Below are 21,405 nucleotides of genomic sequence, written 5' to 3' on the forward strand. Positions count from 1 at the left end.
AGGAGATAGGACCCGTGGACACAGCCTTAGAATTAGAGGGGTTAAATTCAGAACGGAAATGCGGAGACATTTCTTCAGCCAGAGAGTGGTGGGCCTGTGGAATTCATTGCCCCAGAGTGCGTGGAGGCTGGGACGCTAAATGTCTTCAAGGCAGAAATTGATAAATTCTTGATGTCACAAGGAATTAAGGGCTACGGGGAGAATGCGGATAAGTGGAGTTGAAATGCTCATCAGCCATGATTGAATGGCGGAGTGGACGCGATGGGCCGAATGGCCTTACTTCCGCTCCTATGTCTTATGGTCTTATGGTCTTATTGTCTATGTCCTGCCTTGTCCTTACCACCCTTCTTAAACAGTGGCACCATGTTTGCCAACCTCCAGTCTTCCGGCACCTCACCTGTGACTATCGATGATACAAATATCTCAGCAAGAGGCCCAGCAATCAATTCCCTAGCTTCCCACAGAATTCTAGGATACACCTGATCAGATCCTGGGGATTTATCCACTTTTATGCGTTTCAAGACTGTAGAACTATATGCCAAAATATTTTTTTCATCGAAAAGTTATGGAGCAATTGACAAGTCGATTGGAAAGTCGACTGGATGAATGGACTGTACCCTGGATTGATCCAGCCACTTGACATACTAATTCAGTGTACTGCTAATACTTGAAGGTTATGGAAAGAGTAATATTTCATTTGTGCTTCCATCTGTGTTCAGTGTGTCACAGCTGTATCCAAATTACTTTAGCTTTTTGGTACCACTCTACAATGTTCCACCACACTTCGGACAGTTGAAATGAAGGCACGATGGCAAGTGTGAATGGAACAGACGGTACTGTGTGTGTGTATATATTATATATATAAAAATATATGTGTCGGTAATATGAATCCATGTTGGTGATCACATAAACCTTCCATGTGGAGATACAAATAATCCTTATTTTCTAACGTAGGACACAATAATGGTTCCTAAGTAACAAGTAGATGACTTGCTTAACTCAAAGAAAGTTCTGTAGGACTGTCTTAATAGTAAGACAAGATGGGACTCTACACGTTGGAATTCAGAAAAATGACAGGTGATCTCTTTAAAACATAAAGAGTTCTTAGGGAGTTTGACAGAGTAAATATCAAGAGGTTGTATCCTCTCAAGGAAGAGTCTAGGACCAGAGGGCATCATCTCCAAATAAAGGGGCATCAATTTAAGACTGAGATGAGGAGGACGTTTTTCTCTCAGAGTGTTATGAGTCTTTGGAACTCCTTACCACAGAGATTTTTGGGGGGGCAGAGTCCTTGTGTATATTTAAGGCTGAAATAGATGGATTCTCATAGGGAAATCAAGGAACGTGGGGAAAGAGCAGGAAAGTGAATGTGAGGAACATTGAATCATCTATTAAGTGGTGTGGCAGGTTCAAGAAGCCAAATGACCTAATCCTGTTCCTATTTCTTATGGTCTGATGGTCTGTTACCCTTTCATTTTGATGTTGCTGCTAAGTTCTAAAAGTACTGATGTATTTGACCATGATGAATAATGTAACGGTCATAGAACCACAGATTTACACAGAATAGAAACAGACCCCTTAGCGCAATTCGTACATGCCTAACAGATACCATAAACTGATTTACTCCTGTTTGCCAGCAATTGGGCCCATATCCCTCTCAACCCTTCCTATTCTTTCCCAGATGCTTTGTGATTGTACCCATCTCTAACACTCTCTCTGGCAGCTCCTTCAATATGCAACCTCTGTGCAAAAAATGTTGTCCCTCAGGAAGTTTTTAAAATTTTTCTCCTCTCACCTTAAACCTATGCCCCCTAGTTTTAGTTCCTCTACCCTCATCTTCTGGATATTTATAGGTGGGCAATAATTAGGATGACACTGGAAATACTCTTAGTTCTAACTTGGAAGGAGCCCATTGTCAACATTCAGGCCTGTTCAGAGTTTATCACCACTAGTTACACTGCACCAACTTTAATTGTAATGCAGAAATTCTTGTCACAGTCTGCCCTGTAAACTTCAACTTTCCTCGGGATTTTTATCACCAGCAGGAACATTGCTTGATTTGGAGAACTCGCTATGCTGCAGTGCACTGAGCACTGAAGGCTTGGTGCACATACCCATCCCTGTTGTTTTTGATAATCAAACATCCTGTCCAGTGCAGACTGAGCCAATACTTTCCAGGGCTGAATGGCCTACTCCTGTTTCTATGTTAAATATAAGTAAAGAATGAAGCCATCATTTGGCTGCCTCTTCCTCTCCCGCTCCACTCTGGTCAAACTAAGCATAGCTTTACAGGTACTTTATAGGTCCAAAGAGCAATAGGAACGTAAGCCACCTGATATAACACAGCCTTAACTTGACACTTCTTCACTTTCTCTACACCTCTTTCAACCCGAAACTCTTCGCCAATACCCTTGACATACCTTAAATCTTGACTGAAAATGGCAGAGTATTATTTAAGTGGAGATAAATTTGGAAATGTTGATGTACAATACAAGGAACCTGGGTGTGCTTGCACATCAGTCATTGAAATGGAATCTGCAGTCATTGAAATCAGATTAAAAGGAAAAGCATCACACCTTTCCAGCCACATTAACTTGATTTTCAAATCATATTACAGACTTGACAATATCGTAGTCATGATTTGGAGATGCCGATGTTGGACTGGGGAGGACAAAGTTCAAAATCACACAACACCAGGTTATAGTCCAACAGGTTTATTTGGAAGCACTAGCTTTCGGAGCGCTGCTCCTTCATCAGGTGTTGTGGAGTATAAGATCTTATAGATAAGTAATTTCCCATTTAAATGATACGGTTTGGTACTATCCGTGGTAGGTCTTGGAATGTATCACCCGCGGACACAGGGTGACACCTGTATAGCCTTTAAAGAAGTAAAGCATACTAAGTTGCTTCATAACAGCATAATCAGAAATAAAAACTTGACACTGATCCAAAACATTAGAAAGGTAGTTAAAAAACTTGTCCAAAGTGCCACGTTCTAATCAGGACTTGAAGGAGGAGAAAAGTTGAAGGAGGTGCTGCTTGAAACACGCATTCTTGACCAAACGTTTAGTCATGTGTCCTAATAGTTAGACTTGGCACCAAGTTTTGCTTTACTACATTTTTGTGATGCACATTAGAATGCTTTATGCTGAAGGTGCAATGTAAATGAATTGTGTTATTTGCAACATCCTCCAGCCCCCCACTCTCAGTCTTCTACCATTGATCAGAAACTCATCTATTTTATATTATATCATTGTTGATGCATATTGTCCATGACATCCATTTCCTAAATCCCAATGGCTAATGTTGTAGGTGGCTTCTCATTCCGTAAGCTACCGTTCATACAGAGTTAACTGTTCGCTATAGAGTGGCAGAATGAGCACTGAAAGCATCCTCAGCAACACTGAAAATGGGAAGGCTGACAGAAATCAAGCACTGTTCCTGTTTTGCATCACTGTCCAGTGACCAGGGATCAGCAAGTTTGGACTTGCTTATGAGCTCTCTACTGTGTTCTGACACCCACCCAACTGTGTCTGTAAGTTTAGCCAGCAGAAGTAAAGGCCAAGCTCTACTGACTCCTGGACTGATGTACTGGAAACACAAGTTCAAACTCAAACCCAGTAGCTCACTTGGATTCAATTAATCATGGTGTCAAGATATGACACTTCCCTGTAGAGGGAAGATGGGAGATGGGTTGTTTCCTGTGAAATGCAACAGCTCAGTGTGTAATAGTGCAGATACAGTGTTGAAAAACAATGAAGTAGCTCAGTTGCCATAAAATGCCATCTCATTTATCTGAATGGAGGAAATTTGTATTTATATGTGATTTGACCCCTAGCATTATGGTAGACTCTTAGCTGCCCTTTAGTCCAACAGGGAGAAAGTGAGGACTGCAGATGCTGGAGATCAGAGCTGAAAAATGTGTTGCTGGAAAAGCGCAGCAGGTTAGGCAGCATCCAAGGAGCAGGAGAATCGAAGAAAGGCTTATGCCCAAAACGTCGATTCTCCTATTCCTTGGATGCTGCCTGACCTGCTGCGCTTTTCCAGCAACACATTTTTCAGCTTTAGTCCAACAGGTTGTATTCAATGGACAACAAGGGATGATAAATAAGTGCTGGCCTTATCTCCTTGAGAATGAATATATATATTTTTAAAAACTGCCTGCATTCCTGTATTGCAGTACCAAAGAAATAAAATGGCTTTCAGGAATGGAGAGGGACAATTACAATGAGGGATAATTTATGGTAACAGGTTGCCTTGTGCATCATGCAGATTATACGTGGAAAGGCAGGGCCCGGGAGCACTCACGCTATTTTCTCAATGCCATTTGTATCTGTTTCTGTACATGGAAGCATGTGATAATAGATGGAAACGACATCATTATTCTCAGGGCACTTATACTAATGGACAGGTTGTCAGCATGCAGCAAAACAAAGCTTTAAGAGTGTTACTCTAAACAGGATGATATGCGCAAGTAGGAAGAAATACATGAAACTGGAGCTTTTCACTGTGCAGAACTTGGTAAGCGGTGAAATCAAAACAAGTCTTTGTGCTGGAGGTAATATCAAAGCAGGCTTGTATCTAGGAATCAGGCCTTTGTTGCTCATGGATACATGAAGTGAAACAAGTGTTTAAGCTATCAGCTCTTAAAGTAGTAGGAATCAACCTTAGCAGTTTAAAGGGAAGACCACTATTCAGAAATACAAGTTAGACAGATGCTGGAGATTAGAGTCAAGAATAGTGTGGCGCTGGAAAAGCACAGCAGGTCAGGCAGCATCCGAGGACCAGGAGAATCGATGTTTTGGGTAAAAGCCTGATGAAGGACTTTTGCCCGAAATGTCGACTCTCCTGCTGCTCAGATGCTGCCTGACCTTCTGTGCTTTTCCAGAAATACAAGCAACCCTATTGCTGCTTTTAAAAGAATTAACATCTTCTTTGGCATCCTCACCAAAGCCTTGTAGAATTTCCTTTAAAAAAAGGTTGTGCTGAGGATTATGTCCATTTTTCCCATTCAATGTGGCCCAAAATGATTGGGAAATTCCCATTTACCAATAACTAATTTTCTGGTTTCCAACTGCTAAAGGATTAACATGCACTGACCCAGAGCACGACTTTGTGTGGTGGCATAAAGTGAATATAGCGATTGCAGAAATTACAACAATCAGAGATGCTGAAAAGGCTCCTGAACTTGCACCAAGATTAAATCAATCCCCAGGCACTTTTGTTCTTTATAGTTTTAAAAATAACACCAAACTATTTAGGCTTTCTCAATGATGTTTGAGCCAATCTGAAAGGTCTAGTTCAACTGCCTCTGAAATGATCACAGCCAGTGAGATGGTAAGTGCCCGATAATTAACCTCAGAGTACAGAAAGGAGAACAAAAAGAGAATCACCCAAGGTTCTGCTCCTGATTTCTATCCAGTTTCCCTGCTGGAAGGTGTGGACAACAAGTGAGGATGGGATGTAGCTCACCTGTAAAGAATCTCAGTGAGAGGGTCAGAAAGCTATTGGGCTAATGTTCACACATGGAGAACAACGCTAACACTCACACCTGCACAGTGGTCACTAGAAGGAAGCAACGCAGAACTAGATGAGTCTGTGCCTTCAGTAAAGGAGGGCAGAAAACTGGATTTTTTTTTGTAAGTAATGCAGTTACCCTGTTTTTATTTTGTGAAGTGTGCCATTTTCAAAGTGGCATCAATGCCTTCTATGGCTACATACAGGCCAGAGTTAGACTTTGCATTTATACAACTCATGATTTGGGAATATCTGAAGTTTTGGTTTTGCAGCTAGCTGTGCACCTGTGAAATTGATAAACTGTAGTTTTATTTTAACATAATTTTTAGATCTGTGACAAAAATATATTTAAACTAAGCAGTAAACCTGATCAATTTCCCCAAATGTAACAGATGATATGAAACTCTGGCAATTTGAACATGCATGGACACTTGGTAGCAGCTTTAGTATTGGATTTATTGATTGCATCTCATTGCTGACCATGACAACTAAAAATAAGTCATAAATCAGTTGCAAGATTGCTAAGTAAAGGTAAAGTTGCGACAGTCCTTAGAGCTGCTCCCTCTTTGGAGAGAGAGAGAGAGACAAGTGGTGATTAATTAATCTGAAGGTCACCATGACTCAGGTGAGGGGAAAAGTTGAGAAGGTGGGACCTTCATCATAACCTCAGCCAGTGCAAACAGTGAACTTATGCTGTTGGTGTTACTCTGCATCACAAACTAACCATCCAGCCAACTCAGCTAACTGGCCTCAAAAACCTACCTTAAAGTCGCTACAATGATTTGACTAACATTTGAACAGTGATAGGCAAACCAGAACATTTGACCTGCCTGTAAGTTATATTTTCAATATATTATGAAAGAAATTATTCTTCAAATGACCCGGGATGTAACATAAAATTTACAGTTATGATGTCCTTTCAAAAGGATAATGAAACTTTATAAGAACAAGCAACTCAACTACCTGGGTAGTAGGAATTCTGCATAGATGGACTCTTCAGTGTATTTGTCTTCACAGTAAATGAAGATGGTGAGGACATGGCTAAGAGAAAATGAGAAAGAATGTATCAGTGATTAATACAGTTCAGGGACAGTTTCATTAAATGATGGAGGGTCTTATGAACTCACCTCTCCCATTCAGATTGTGGGTATCCATGAAGGAGAATGCCTCATCACAGTTAGTACCTTGCTCAGTAAAACTCTTGTCCATTGAATTGACCATCACAGTCATCTCCTGACGGGTGCTGCTCAGGGTATCCTTTCGCTTCTTTGCCAGTTTCCTTGAAAGCAAGGAAAGAAATAAAGCCCAGAGTTTACTCTTCAATGAAACATGGACACAACATTTGAATTCTATTGTTTCTTAAAATGAAGTTTTCTGAGTTACCAACTAATTCTAAAAGAGATTCCTTTACATTTGCTTAATGTCCAAATATATTACTCACACTGTTAAAATTCAGACCCCTACAAGAGCTGCACACTGAGGGTAACTCTGAGGAGCAACTTTAAAGCAAAAAGAGTTCAGGAACAAGGGAGTTAATGAACATACCCAATGAGTGTATGGGAGTCTTCCCTTCTAACATGATATAGCCTATTCATTCTGTAGCTTAGAGATTGGAGTAATGTTTTAACTTTCCAATGAACCGGTACCATAAGGAATTAGATACACAGAAACACAGAAAATAGATGCAGGATGAGGCCATTTGGCCCTTCGAGCCTGCACCACCAATCATTATGATCATGGCAGATCATGCAATGTCAGTATCCCATTCCCATGTTCCCCCCATACCACCTGATCCCTTTAGCTACAAGGGCCATGTCCAGCTCCCACTTGAATATATCTAATGAACTGGCCCCAACAGCTTCCTGCAGGAGAGAATTCCATAGGTTCACAACTCTCTGAATGAGGAAATTCTTCCTTATCTCAGTCCTGAATCAGTGACCCTTTATTATTAAACTGTAACCCCTAGTTCTGGATCTCCCCAACATCTGAAACATTCTTCCCACATCTAGCCTGTCCAGTCCCATCAGGAATTTATTTGTTTCTATAAGATTCCCTCCTCATTCTTCTAAATTCCAGTGAGTATAAGCCCAGTCAATCTATTCTTCTTCATATATCAGTACAGCCATCCCAGGAATCAGTCAGATGAATATTAGGGGCAGCATAGTGGCTCAGTTGTTAGCATTGCTGCCTCACAGCACCAGAGACATTGGTTTGATTCCAATCTTGGGTGACTGTCTGTGTGAAGTTTGCACATTCTCCCTGTGTCTGTGTGGGTTTCTGTTGGGTGCTCCGGTTTCCTCCCACAGTCCAAAGATGTGCAAGTTAGGTGGATTGGCCGTGCTAAATTGTTCAGGGATGCGTAGATTAGGTACATTAGCCACAGGAAATGCAGGGGAGGGGATGGCTTTGCGTGGGAGGATCAGGGAGGACTTGTTGGGCCGAAGGGCCTGTTTCCACACTATGGAGATTCTATGATGAACTGAATTACGTTGGAACAAGCAAAATTACCCTTGACAATGACAACTTCAGGTTTTGATTCACAGTGTCAGCTGGCAAGCTTGTTATTGAGCTCATTCTTACCTGATGACTTTCTCTGGTTCTACAAGTGACAGCTGCTCATTGCTATTTTGCTCAAGCCCATTCTCAGTATGTTACCTTTGACTGTGAATGTTGACCAGCTGTTAACTGGATTCATGCCTAATTCAGTCCTCGTCTGGATTCTGCACACTGCATTTCTGGAAGTGAGGTTTACACGTCGTAGTCAGAAGAAGGAACCAATGTTGTCCTTCCGAAGTGTCTCCTTCCTTAGTCTACATGCTTATAATCAAAATATTTTCTAAACAAGAATTCCAGTGCTACAGCAGGCAGCCATATTTATTTAAAACTTACTCATGGGATATGGGTGTCATTAGCTAGGCTAGCATTTATTGCCCATCACTAGTTGCCCAGAGGCCAGTCAAGAATCAGCCATAATGCTGTGGGTTTAGAGTCACATGTAGACCTGACAGGGAAGGATGACAAATTTCCTTCTCTGAAGAACACAATGCACCAAATGGGGTTTACAATGATCAACAGTGATTACATAAATAGCATTAGGATAGCATTAGCAAGTTTTGAGAAGATTTGTAGCTCAGATTGAGGTTCTGGATGTATGTTTGCTCACTGAGCTAGAAGGTTCATTTTCAGATGTTCCGTCACCGTACTAGGTAATACCATCAGTGAGCCTCCGGTGAAGCACTGGTGGTATTGCCAGCTTTTTATTTATGTGTTTAGGTTTCCTTTGATTTGTGATGTCATTTCCTATGGTGATGTCATTTCCTGTTCTTGGCATCATAGTAGCCCACAAACTCACCAACAAACTAAAACAGCAGCTAATAAACTTGAAAGACAACAAGCAAAACTAATGTCATTTACAAAATACCTTGCAAGAACTGTAACAAACACTACATTGGACAAATAGGCAGAAAATTAGCCACCAGGATACATGAACATCAACTAACCATAAAAAGACATGACCCATTCTCACTAGTATCTTTTCATACAGATGAGGAAGGACACCTTTGACTGGGGCAACACATCCACCCTCGGACAGCCAGAGACACGCATGAGAATTTCAAGAAGCATGGCACTCCAACCAGAACTGTATCAACAAACACACTGACTTGGATCCCATTTACCACCCCAGAGAAAAATAACAGGAAATGATGTCAACACAGGAAATGACGTCACCATAGGAAATGACGTCACCAACCCAAGGAACCCCAAACACATAACTAAAAAGCGGGCCATACCACCAGTGCTTCACCGGAGGCTCATTGATGATGTTATCAAGGATAGTCACGAAACATCTGAAAATGAACCTTATAGCTCAGCGAGCAAACGTACATCCATCACGCTAGCATTTTTTTAAAATTCCATTTTTTTTTGATTGAATAAAACATTCACCATCTGCTATGATGGTATTTGAACCAAAACATTATCCTGGGGATTTGGATTTCTAGCCCAGTGACATTATCATGATGTTCCTTGAATTCAATCTTCGGTCTATGAATGTCTGTGCTTGTATCAGAGTCACTATAATTCCAGTCAGTCACTGGAATTTGTGGCTGAAATGTAATTTCTCACTGCATTTGAACCTGTAGCTAATGGTGATGGAGTGATGAGTCAGGAGTGTGGGGAGGGTGGGGAAGACATTGGTGAGGGATCAGGATAGAAGACTGGGGGGCAGGAAGTGGGTTAAGGTCAAGGATAGCTTGTCCTCACAGAGGCCGATTGAAGCCTGCAAGCCCAAAAGAATAGGAGCAGAAGTAGGCCATTCAGCCCATTACGTCTGCTCCACCATTTAATGAGATCATAACTAATCTGATAATACTCATCTCCAATTTCCTGTCTTTGGCCCATAACCCTTACTGACTAAAATCTGTCTATCTCAGCCTTGAACATTCATAATGACTCAACCTCAACAGCTCTTGGTGATAAAGAATTTCACAGACTCACCACCCTCTGAGAGAAGAACTTTATCTTCATTTCTGCCTTAAATGTGTAGCAGTTTATTCTGAGATGAAGCCCTGAGCTCCTAGACTCTCCTACTGATTCTGAAACCCTTCTGGAACTGATTTGCTGCTGGTCCTCTGAATGTCCTGGAGCTCTTGAAGAAAGAGATGTTAACCTTGAAAGGCATGGGACCCGTAACGGAAGGCAGTTCTTCCAGGTCTCTGAAAAGGGTCATAATGTGGATGATCTGGTTTACTGGCTACTACATGGAGCCTCTTCATTAGCCATTGCTTTGAGCCCTGAATGTGTGGAATTCTGTTTTCTTGTATTAAGCTTGTTATTAATAACTCTATGCTGTTAGTGGCTATTCTAGGAGCATGGATGAAACCTTGCAAAATGAGCACTTGCTACTGTTCAGTGCCACATTTTGCATCCCAACACAAACCTTCATCTTCTCTCTGTCCCATCTGCCCTTGCTCGAAAAGATTTACATCTCTCTTTTACCCAGCTCTGACAAGAGGTCATTGACCTGAAATGTTAAGGGTGCCCTCTGAGTATTCACTGCATTTTCAGTCTTTCTTTTAGATTTCCAGCAGCCGCAGTATTCTGCTTTTCGATTAGTCCCTTTCATTTCTGTTGTCTGCCAAGGAATGTTGAGGAGTTTCTCCTCTGTTCTCCTTCCATTAATCTTCAAGCGAGGCAGTACTTTGTGATGGAGAAATTGATTGATCACCACTGGGATGAAAAATCACATCTTCTGGATGACGTGGTGGGAGTAATATCAGCATGAGGACTATGACAGTTCAAAGCAATGGTCCAGCATTACCTTCTCAGGATATATCAAGACCAGCTCCAAACATTGTCTTGCCCAACCCATGCCCACCTCCTGAGAACAACTAAAATAAGAACAAGCTGCCAATTCATTGACAAGAAGCATTGCCCTTTCTTTGAGAGTCTGAGGAAGGAACTTTACTGACAGATATTTTTTTAAATGTAATCTAGGCAAATTTCCAAGTCCTGGCTCCAATGACGTCTCAGATCTAAGCCTCTGCACAATATTGTCTTGGCAGGCAGCTAAATTAACAGGCCAAGGCATACAAGGCTATGAGCCAAGAATAGTTACAGAATCATCGAATCCCTACAGTGTGGAAGCAGGTGATTCGGCCCATCAAGTCACACACAACCTCTGAAGAACATCCTACCCGTCCCATCCTTGAAATCCTGCATTCCCCATGGCTAATGTACCTAACCTGCACATCCCTAGACACTATGGGTAATTTAGCCTGGCCAACCCACATAACCTGAACATCTTTAGACTGTGGGAGGAAACCAAAGCACCTGAAGGAAACCCCATACAGACACAGGGAGAATGTGCAAACTCCACACAGACAGTTACCCAAGGCTGGAATCGAACCTGGGTCCCTTGCGCTAGCCACTGTGCTGCCCATGTTGGTGTCTTGTGTCGGACTGGTGCAGAATTGATTGGCCACAGGGTCTTTTTCTGTGCTGTGGACCTCTATGACTCCTTCAGGAGCTGCATCCTGTCAATGAACAGTGGGTGGACGGCACTGCCAATGGGAGTGTCTGATCTGTCGTTGGCTAGGAAGACCAGGAGAAGAGCTGTATGTTGCTGATGGAGGACAGACCCCATGGGACTGGCTCTAGACTCGCAGAACCATCTAGGTGACTTCTGAATTTAACAAAAAGTTAAGATATGTCTGCAGGCTGCCAGTCCAATACAGTAAAGGATCAATCACTTCACAAGGCTCCGCCTGGACCATTTTCATAGCCCCCTCTGTATGACTGATCATACTCTGGCCTAAATGAATAGCTCGAGTGTCCTGTAGATTAATTCCACATTTAACACTTGCCTTATTGCGATTTCTGCCGTGATTTATAAGCTATCTACATTGCTTCAAGTATTTTTTTTTCTCGGTAATTCTATGAAGAATTTTGTCTAAGATGCATTCTGCAACAGAAAATCCATTACTGTTTTTCTCCAGTGCTTTTGTACATCAAAGCAACCTTCTGATTTGGAAGCAAAAGTCATTTTCAATCACTTACTACTCAAAAACAAAAATTGCTGACTGACAAAGCCAGTCTTTACATTTCTCCTTAAGGCTAAGCCTCAACGCACATTCTGAAGCAAATTAGTTCCACTGCAATTGAGTGGTACAGGTAATATTTTGTCATATTCTAATACTAAGTGATGTGGGAGGACATTTGAATAAGTAACAGTGTCTATCCTGCAAGATTCATTTAAAGCCTGCATTTTCTCATAGCTGTTTGTGCTGGAATGGTTTTGAGTGGCCAGAATATGTAATGTTTGCTGATCAAAGGCAATTCTGCTGGTTATTGTATTAGAACAAAGCTTTCTCATACATGGTTCAAATTTTCATGTATGTAGTAGCTTTTATCAACCAGGACTGATGTTTCCTATATTTAAAACACTTATTCACAAGTTACATGATATAGGATATAAGGATGCAGATACATCGCTAAGCACACAAATGCCTGTTAAGGATTCTTGCACATTTACACAGAAGGCAAGTCTTAATGGGAGATGTGCTCTCTGCCCCACCCTCACCACTGCCTGAGAGATCAGATCAGGTCAGGTCAGGGTGGGGAAAGGCAGCCTCATGGGTGGCTGGAAACCTAGGGGGAGGAGTGTGTGCTGCTGATGTAGGAGGGACACCATGGGATTCTCTCTAGACCACACAATCATCTGGAGACTTGTGCATGTTTAAAAAGAAATTAATATGCACCTACAGCTGTCAGTCCCTCACCTTTGAAGATCAAGACTCAAGGTGGGGCTCCACAGTGTCCCTTTTTGCACGTGGCTCAATTAACAGGCCAAAGTATACAAGGCTTCAGGCCAAGGGCTGGGAAATGGGATGAGAATAGTTACATGTTTGTTTTTGACCTTTGCAGTCATAGAGTCATAGAGATGTACAGCACAGAAACAGATCCTTCGGTCCAACCCGTCCATGCCGACCAGATATCCCAACCCAATCTAGTCCCACCTGCCAGCACCCGGCCCATATCCCTCCAAACCCTTCCTATTCATATACCCATCCAATGGGCTAAAGGGCTCTTTTCAGTGTTGTAGATCTCTACAACCTTTCACACTCACCAACCACATTCACACCTATTAACAACCAACACATGTATATGTATCCTGCAATCCTGAAATCCTGCAATCTTCTGTTGAGTCACCAAACGATTGCTGAAAATGGGAATGATGGTGAGAATTCTGAAATCAGGGTCCAGCTGCCCCTTTAAAACTGCTTCAGGTTGGTTCAAACTAGCAAAATTCAATGTCTAATGTTGTATTGACATTTAACATCCCTGACCGTCAGAGATGCATGACGCTGTGGCTATCAGCTTGAACAATTGTCAATCCTTTCCCTCTTTAAACCTACAGCTGTATCACTCTCCCATATTGCAATAGCGAGTAGACTTCCATAGCACTTCAACAGCATTGTGTGTGAAGTGCTAAATGCATGGAAGGCTTTATCTTTCTTAAGCTACAGTTTCTCTGATCTTTCTCATCAACCACAGTCATATTGCTCTTTCCATATCTCCTTGACCCCTTCACATCTACTTGCTCGTTTCTTACCTCCCTGCTCATAGCTAATTTCACATCTCCTCGCCCCTTTCATATTGCCTTGATCATTGCTCATTTCATATCTTTTCACTCATTTCATATGTCCTTCCCCATTTCTTCCACTTTCAAAATAAACCATTCAGACCATTCCTTAAGTTTTTCCACTTCCCTGCACCATCTCTGTGGTGAAGTGATCACACCATTTCTTGCTTCTGCTCTACTTTCGGGCATTTCAATCCTGTGGGAGCTCTTATTTTCTTCAGTCATCCCGTTCTCCTGCATTTCCAGCTTTTGAAGTGAAAGTTAGATCTCAGCAAAACATTAATTGATCCATTTAGTTACCATCTGCTCTTTTCAAAGACAGGAATGCCATGGAACCTTAATCCTTCAAAGACACCACAATAAAAACAGAGATAACACTATTGCAACAGTATACATGGAATATTCATTGTCTACAGTACTCATTTTTTTGCCTGTGAAAATGATGACAATTATGAATGACTCCTCATAACCAGTATGGCATTGCAACTCTAAGGCTCATTTATTCATTTAAGTGGCATTGACATTCAATATGGTACGTAATTTCTGTTGTCTGAAACTGCCAGCTAATGCAAAAAAGCAACAGGAAGCTAATAGTTTCACTGATGTATAATTTATACTTAAGAAAACTTTTTTTTAACTATGTTGGATCATGCTGCCTTTAATGTACGTTACACCACCCAGGGAGGCAATATTCATATTTACCTCTTTTAGTTAAATGCAGAATTAATATTTTGGGTCCACTGCAAAGGTATGGAATTTTGATACGCACAATTATTTAATTCCTTGTAATAGCAAACAATTATGTAAGACATCTTCAGAATGTCTTGATGCATGAGAATCTTATGTGGTGTAATTTAGATTTTTAGTTTAATGCAGCAAACTAATTTTCTATGTTAAGTTAATGATCTGGAAAACATCTTTCCAGCTCCTCAGTGGGCACAAACAGAGTACCAGCACTCAAAACAAGCTTCTGTGTATAAATTACCAGGCTGACAAACCACAAAGCTAACTCAGACTCTTTGGAGTTTATTCATCATTTTATTCCCCAACTCCACAGAGGCCAATATCCCCTTACCAAGTCACCCTTTATATACATGTGGAGAGCCCTTGATACTGACTCAACTCCCTCAGAACCAGCTCTCAGAACGAACAGGATGTCTGACACTCCTGTATATATCTGTCAGCCAGGGCTCCCTGATTGAACCAGATTAGCAGCCTCAATCAGGAAACTCATATTCTATGAGGTCCACCTGGCTGACCTTGTTACAACTACTAACTCCCTTCCACTCTGAGTCTGAGGACATATGCTGGATCTTTTTTTTGTAGTTCCTCCTGGGGCATTTTAGCACTGGGTCAACTTCCTTCATCTCTGCTTCTGATACGGGCAGCTTGCAATGCACAGTAGCTCACCCCGTGAGCCCTGAGCATCTCAGAAGAAATTCATTCTCTTCTTCAGGTGGGCAAGGGCGTTGAGACAGCAACATCCACCGTGTCCGTCTCAGTATCTGAGGTATCTTCAACGCTTGACGGAGACGGAGAGCCCCTGGTTTTTGGAACAGTCAGAAAGGCTGTCGAGGAGCCTAGCATGTTTTGCTTCTGCACCGTTTGCAAGTTTGTAGCTTTCATATGGTCCACGTGCTTGTTCAGGATGGTCGCACCTACCCAAGGTCACTGGACCTGACCTTGCATCGAACATGCCTCTTACCATCGCAGGGCCAATTCCCATGGTTCCGACATTAAACTTCATCCCCTAAAGTAAACTGTCTCTCTCGTTTACCAGTATTGTCAGCTGGGACCAGAAGTATATCCAGAGGGTTTAAAACCATTACTTGTCTTCCAGTGGTGGTACCACTGGTGGTGTATCTGCCAAATTACTTTCTGGTCTCAGGGATAATTTGAACCACCTCAGTAGACCAGTAAGGTAACATGTTCCAATTGCCTACAAGATCCTGAAGGGGAAAGGAGGAGGAGACTTGCAGTCAACATGCCCATAAGCAGAGCAGAGGGTATTTGCCAGATGTCGTTGTACAGTAGGGACGAGAAAGAAACTGAGGCCAGGACTTCAGATGGAAGGATGTATGTGGACTGGACTGGAAGTGGACTGGGGGACAAGATTCTGAGAGGTCTTGGGACAGGCAGAGTGGGGGTATGTAGGGTACAGGGCTGTAAATGTTTACCAATGTGAGGATAGTTGGTCAGTGGATCCCACTGTTGATGTCCAGCTAACCTCAAGTCACGTCCTTGCTCAGAACAGGCATATCCAGGAGCTCCTGCAATATTCCGGGGTGAAAGAGAAATTCAGAATCTCTGACCTAGAAGAGGGTAGGAGGTGAGGTTGGAAGGTACGTTACGTTAGAGAGGGAGGCAACAGGTTGTTGGGAAGGGGCGCAGCGAACAGGGGAGCCCAGAACGAATAGGTTTGCTGGCCTTAACTGATTGCTAATAAAGTTACAGTGGGAACAGGCAAAGGAGAGGGGGAGACATTTGTACTTGAACAAAGTGACCTTGGAGTGCAAGTTCATAGTTCCTTGAAAGTGGAGTCGCAGGTAGGTAGGATAGTGAAGAAGGCGTTTGGTATGCTTTCTTTTATTGGTCAGAGTATTGAGTACAGGAGTTGGGAGGTCATGTTGCGGCTGTACACGAGATTGTTAGGCCACTGTTGGAATATTACATGCAGTTCTGGTCTCCCTCCTTTCAGAAGGATGTTGTGAAACTTGAAAAGGTTCAGAAAAGATTTACAAGAATGTTGCCAGGATTGGACGATTTGAGCCAAAGGGAGAGGCTGAACAGGCTGGGGCTGTTTTCCCTGAGGCTGAGGGATGACCTTATAGAGGTTTATAAAATCATGAGGTGCATGGACAGGATAAATAGACAAAGTCTTTTCCCTGGGGTGGGGGAATCCAGAACGAGAGGGCATAGGTTTATGGTGAGAGGGGAAAGATATAAAAGAGACCTAAGGAGCAACATTTTCACGCAGAGGGTGATACGTGTATGGAATGAGCTGCCAGAGGGTGTGGTGGAGGCTGGTACAATTGGAACATTTAAAAGGCATCTGGATGGGTATATGAACAGGAAGGGTTTGGAGGGATATGGGCCAGGTGCTGGCAGGAGGGACTAGATTGGGTTGGGATATCTGGTCAGCATGGACGGGTTGGACGTAGGGTCTGTTTTCCTTGCTGTACATCTCTATGACTCTATCACTCTGTGGGAGGATGTGAGGCAGCATTGAACTGAAAATAAAGATATCAGACAACTAAACAGTTGCACGTGTCTTGGCTTTAAATAGGCAATAAAGCAAATGAGGGAGTGTGGGGGAGCAGCTGGAGTGTGTATCCTGTGGGAGTGGCCAGATTTAGAAACTCAGGGTGGCCTTTCTAGAGGGCAGTAGGGTAAAACCAGTACTGAATTACTGGGGCAAACTGGTCAGAGAAATCACGGCAGCTGGAACATTTCAGAAATGCCCAACAAAGCGAGGGCAGCAGAGGATAGCCCAGTCTGGGTGAAATTCCTTTGGAAGTTTAATGGTGCAGGGTGGTCATCGCCACCTACAGTAGGTTATGGACAGAGTAGAGGCTTCAGTTGATTGGGATAGACTTCTTAGGTTTTAGTGTGTCAAAGATCAATACAAGTAAATGGGTAGATAGAAAGTGGTTGAACGGGCAGCCAGACAAGTATTTCTCTAATTCTGATCTTAATTAGTCTCAAATTCAGGAGGTGGGGGGGAGGGGGAATTGATTCCTTGGAATTAAGCAAGAGTGACACAATCTGACTCATCTGATTCCTGCACCTTTTTCTCTGTCTTTGCTGATTCCTGCGTTGATATAAAATAGAGTGAGGAACAGAGATGGTGCTTGCCAGCTTGCAGCCTTAAATCACAAATTTCGACTGGTTTGTTGATGAGAAAGCAATTTGAAGAATCACAATCAGTCCTTCTCCAAGGTCAATCCTAATGTTGCATGTTCACAAAGCAAAACAGAGCGCAGTATTGGCTGTAGCCTGTTATTTAAAAAGCAGCTCTATCCACACACAAAAAACAAGATCCTCACAAAGGACACAAGCACTTCTGAAATGATTGTGATCTTTGAAAGAACACCATTGATGAACATGGAGCAAGACAACTGAGGAGGTTTCGCATGCTGGGGAAACTGGATTGTTAAACACAGCGCTGGGGTGAAACCAGATATCAAAATGCCTGGTCATATAAGCATGCAGCGTAATTGGTTTAACCTCACCGATCTTTGTGAACAGAAAGCTTCTCTGGCTATGTATGAAATGAAAACACATTAGCTCCACAACAATCGAATCTGCTCACTCTGTGGTGAGAAGATGTGGATAGACTCCACAGGCTGGGGGTTCTAAGGACAGCGGGATTTGAATATCTTCAGAAGAGAGCAGATGGTACGGAAAATGATTTTTTGTTATCAGCTGAGCACTCTCAGCTCCCAGCCTGTATTATTTGGGTTTGTAAATGTCATGCTTATTACAGTGTGGGGAATGGGACACTTAACATTTCCACGTTCAGTCCACCCTATCACCAACCACAGAGCTGGTTGATAAAATGCAAAGCAGCCTTTAGTCTAGCCCAGTGACATGCCTCTGTCCTAACCTCAAAAGAATCATTCGGGCAGGTTTTCCATTTCATCCATGAACCATGCTGGATTATGTCTGATCAAAAGTGATCTTTAATCAAAATTAGCTGAAGGTTCGTCAATTTTTAAAAATGCATTTCCTCACAAGGTGTGGGCATCGCAGGCTGAGCCAACATTTATTGCCCCTCCCAAGTTGCCCTTGAGAAGGTGGGGGTGAGCTGTCTTCTTGTACCACTGCAGTCCATGTGCTGCCGATGGACCCACAATGTCATTAGGCAGGGCCTTCTAGGATTTATTTTTAGATTAGATTCCCTACAGTGTGGAAACAGGCCCTTCGGCCCAACAAGTCCACACCGAACCTCCAAAGAGCAACCCACCCAGACCCATTCCCCTGATTAATGCACTTAACACTATGGGCAATTTAGCTTGGCCAATTCACCTGACCTGCACATCTTTGGACTGTGGGAGGAAACCGGAGCACCCGGAGGAAACCCACACAGACACGGGGAGAATGTGCAATCCACACAGACAGTTGCTCGAGGTGGGAATTGACCCTGGGTCCCTGGCGCTGTGAGGCAGCAGTGCTAACCACTGAGCCACCATGCTGCCCCATGAAAGGTCCTGTCCAAGGAAATTAGTAAGTTTCTGCAGTGCATCTTGTAAATATTGCACATTGCTGCTTCTGAGTGTCATTGGTGTCGGGTGTGTGCAGATGTGGTGCTAAACATTTGTCTTGAATGATGTCAAGCGTCTTCAGTGTTGTTAAAATTGCACTCTTCTGGGCAAGTGGGGAGTACTGTTCCTGACCATGCCAAATGGTCTCACACTGTGCTGCAAAATCTGCCGTTTGTAAATAAACACACTGTTGCAAACTCATGCACTGTTTCAGCCTGGTGCAAATTCTGGCAATGATATGCTCCCTGTCGAAGAGTGTGGTCCTGGAAAAGCACAGCCAGTCATGCAGCATCCAAGGATCAGATATATCCACTCCACCCTCCTCTCTGACCTATCACCTTCGCTTCATCTTCATCTACCTATTGCATTCCCAGTTACCTTCCCCCCCCCATCCCCAACTCCCTCCCATTTATCTCTCAGCCCCATTCAGCTGTAAGCCTTATTCTTGATGAAGAGCTTATGTCGAAACGTTGATTCTCCTGCTCCTCGGATGCTGCCTGCTTTTCCAGCACCACACTCTTCAACTCTGATCTCCAGCATCTGGAGTCCTCACTTTCTCCTAATGATATGCTCCCTGTCAAGCATAACATTACAGTATGTCTTCAACATGAGTCAACATCGAATTGATTTTGAGTTCTTGTTCCTTTGCTAGGATATGTTCATGAACAAAGCAAACAGAGTAAGAAACAAATTGGCCAGTGGAGGATATCTCCTTAAGCTAATTAGTACAGACTGTACAATATATTAGAAGTTTGCCAGACAACACCCTCCAACCACTGATTAACCTCAACTACTGGGGTAATTGTCCCTAAATAGCATAGAATTAGCAAGATTAACCTCTCCCAAAATTCCAGGCAAATAAAACAACTGTCCTTCCCCCAATGCTCCACCATTCTAATGTAAGAGGTATTTCTTGGTACCAACTAAATTTGTCATTTGATCACCGAAATCTACTGAAATTTGCAACCACTAATCGAATCTGAGATGAAAGGAACTTTGCAATTTTCACTGAACGACATCAAAAAGGTAACCTTTGTACAAAACAAGGTCACAGATTGTACATTGCAAAATGTTCTTCATGGGCTTAAAGTAAGCCAAGTATAGCTGTTTGTTCGTCTCTACATTCTGGTGCAATTTATATCAATTTTGTATTTTGGAACGTTCAAAATGTTTCTTTACAGAAGGCACGATAAATATTCATTGCACCACAAGACTTCATCTCCTGGAACATCACTTGATGTGCTGAGGATAAGACATATTCAATACTCCCTTCATCCCAACATTTTGATTATACTGCTGTAAAACTTGAAACAGGTTAATTGCACTTCATCAGTTGTCTACCATCACTATATATTTGACTTCAGGGATTAGACTTGTGATAAGAACATTCAAGGTTCAGCCAATGGTATGTGAGTTGGCTTTAGTCAGACTGATGGTCAAGTTTGGTCCAGCATCCGGTGCCATGAGGGAATGGGGAATCAGTGAGGACCTTAATTCTGATCCCTGTCCATTTACCGAGTGTAGACATTGGTTAAAACTAATATCATGCGCATCCCTCATCTTCGCTTTGTTCAAACAGTTTTCAGATTAGAAGCATTTACCTTTAAGAAAAAGATCCAAAAATTGTGGTGTACCAGCAAGCATTGAATGCCACTGATGCCATTGCCCTGTTAAGTGTCTTAACATCAAGCCCATGCCCATCACCTCATGCACACCAACATATACACACACACACATATAGACACTCACCGATGTAAAAATAGTCTTGATTTCAAAGTGAGTCACATTTAATATGGAAGCAACACTTTCAAATTGAATATTTAATTTAGAAAACTTCACCTTAGTTGAAAAATGACATATTGGAGTGTATTGCTACTGCCTGCAAATGATAAATTATTCAGATAACCCAAACATGCAAATTAACAGAGAATAAGAGAAGACTACTTCAACCCCCCCCCCCCTCCCAGACCTGCCCTGTCATTCCAAAGATCAGGGCTTGTCTGATTACTCTATATTCCTACCTATGTTTGTTAATCTGCCATCACACCTGTTCGTCAATAATCTATCTAATTCTGCCTTAAAACAAAACAAAGATTCTGTTTCCACCAGCTTTTGAGGAAAAGAGTTCAAACGACTCACAAACATCTCTCAGGAAGAAAATCTCCTTATCTAGTTTTAAGTAGTTGACACCTTATTTGGAAATAGTGCTAGATTTTCCCACAAGGAAGCAATGTGACTGGTGACTTCAATCAAGCCAATCTAAGGAAGGTGTTGCCCAAGTACCATCAGAACATTACCTGCTCCATCAGGGGCCCAAACATATTAGACCCCTGCTACACCACTGTGAAGGATGCCTATTGCTCCACCCTCCACCCTATTGTGGTCATTTTGGGAATTCTGACCACAATGTCGTGCTTCCTCTCCCGGCTTAGAGGCAAAAGCTCAAGCAGGAGAGCCCCTTGTGAATACAGGTCCAGTGAC

At 42.5% G+C, this 21,405-nt stretch overlaps 1 protein-coding gene across 5 annotated transcripts in view; it reads right to left on the reverse strand.

Moving 5' to 3' along the window:
* LOC122548881 (receptor-type tyrosine-protein phosphatase mu-like) overlaps positions 1-21,405 on the reverse strand; it is a 701,186-nt gene that overhangs the window by 144,400 nt on the left and 535,381 nt on the right. For all 5 annotated transcript variants that reach the window (XM_043687785.1, XM_043687784.1, XM_043687783.1 and 2 more), the window contains 2 exons: positions 6,645-6,796; positions 6,481-6,558 (listed from right to left, as the gene is read on the reverse strand). In XM_043687785.1, coding sequence (XP_043543720.1) covers positions 6,481-6,558; positions 6,645-6,796 — 230 coding nt within the window. The remainder of the gene's footprint in view (positions 1-6,480; positions 6,559-6,644; positions 6,797-21,405) is intronic.

This window comes from Chiloscyllium plagiosum, chromosome 4 (genome assembly GCF_004010195.1).
Source record: "Chiloscyllium plagiosum isolate BGI_BamShark_2017 chromosome 4, ASM401019v2, whole genome shotgun sequence".
In the NCBI taxonomy this organism is placed as follows: domain Eukaryota; kingdom Metazoa; phylum Chordata; class Chondrichthyes; order Orectolobiformes; family Hemiscylliidae; genus Chiloscyllium; species Chiloscyllium plagiosum.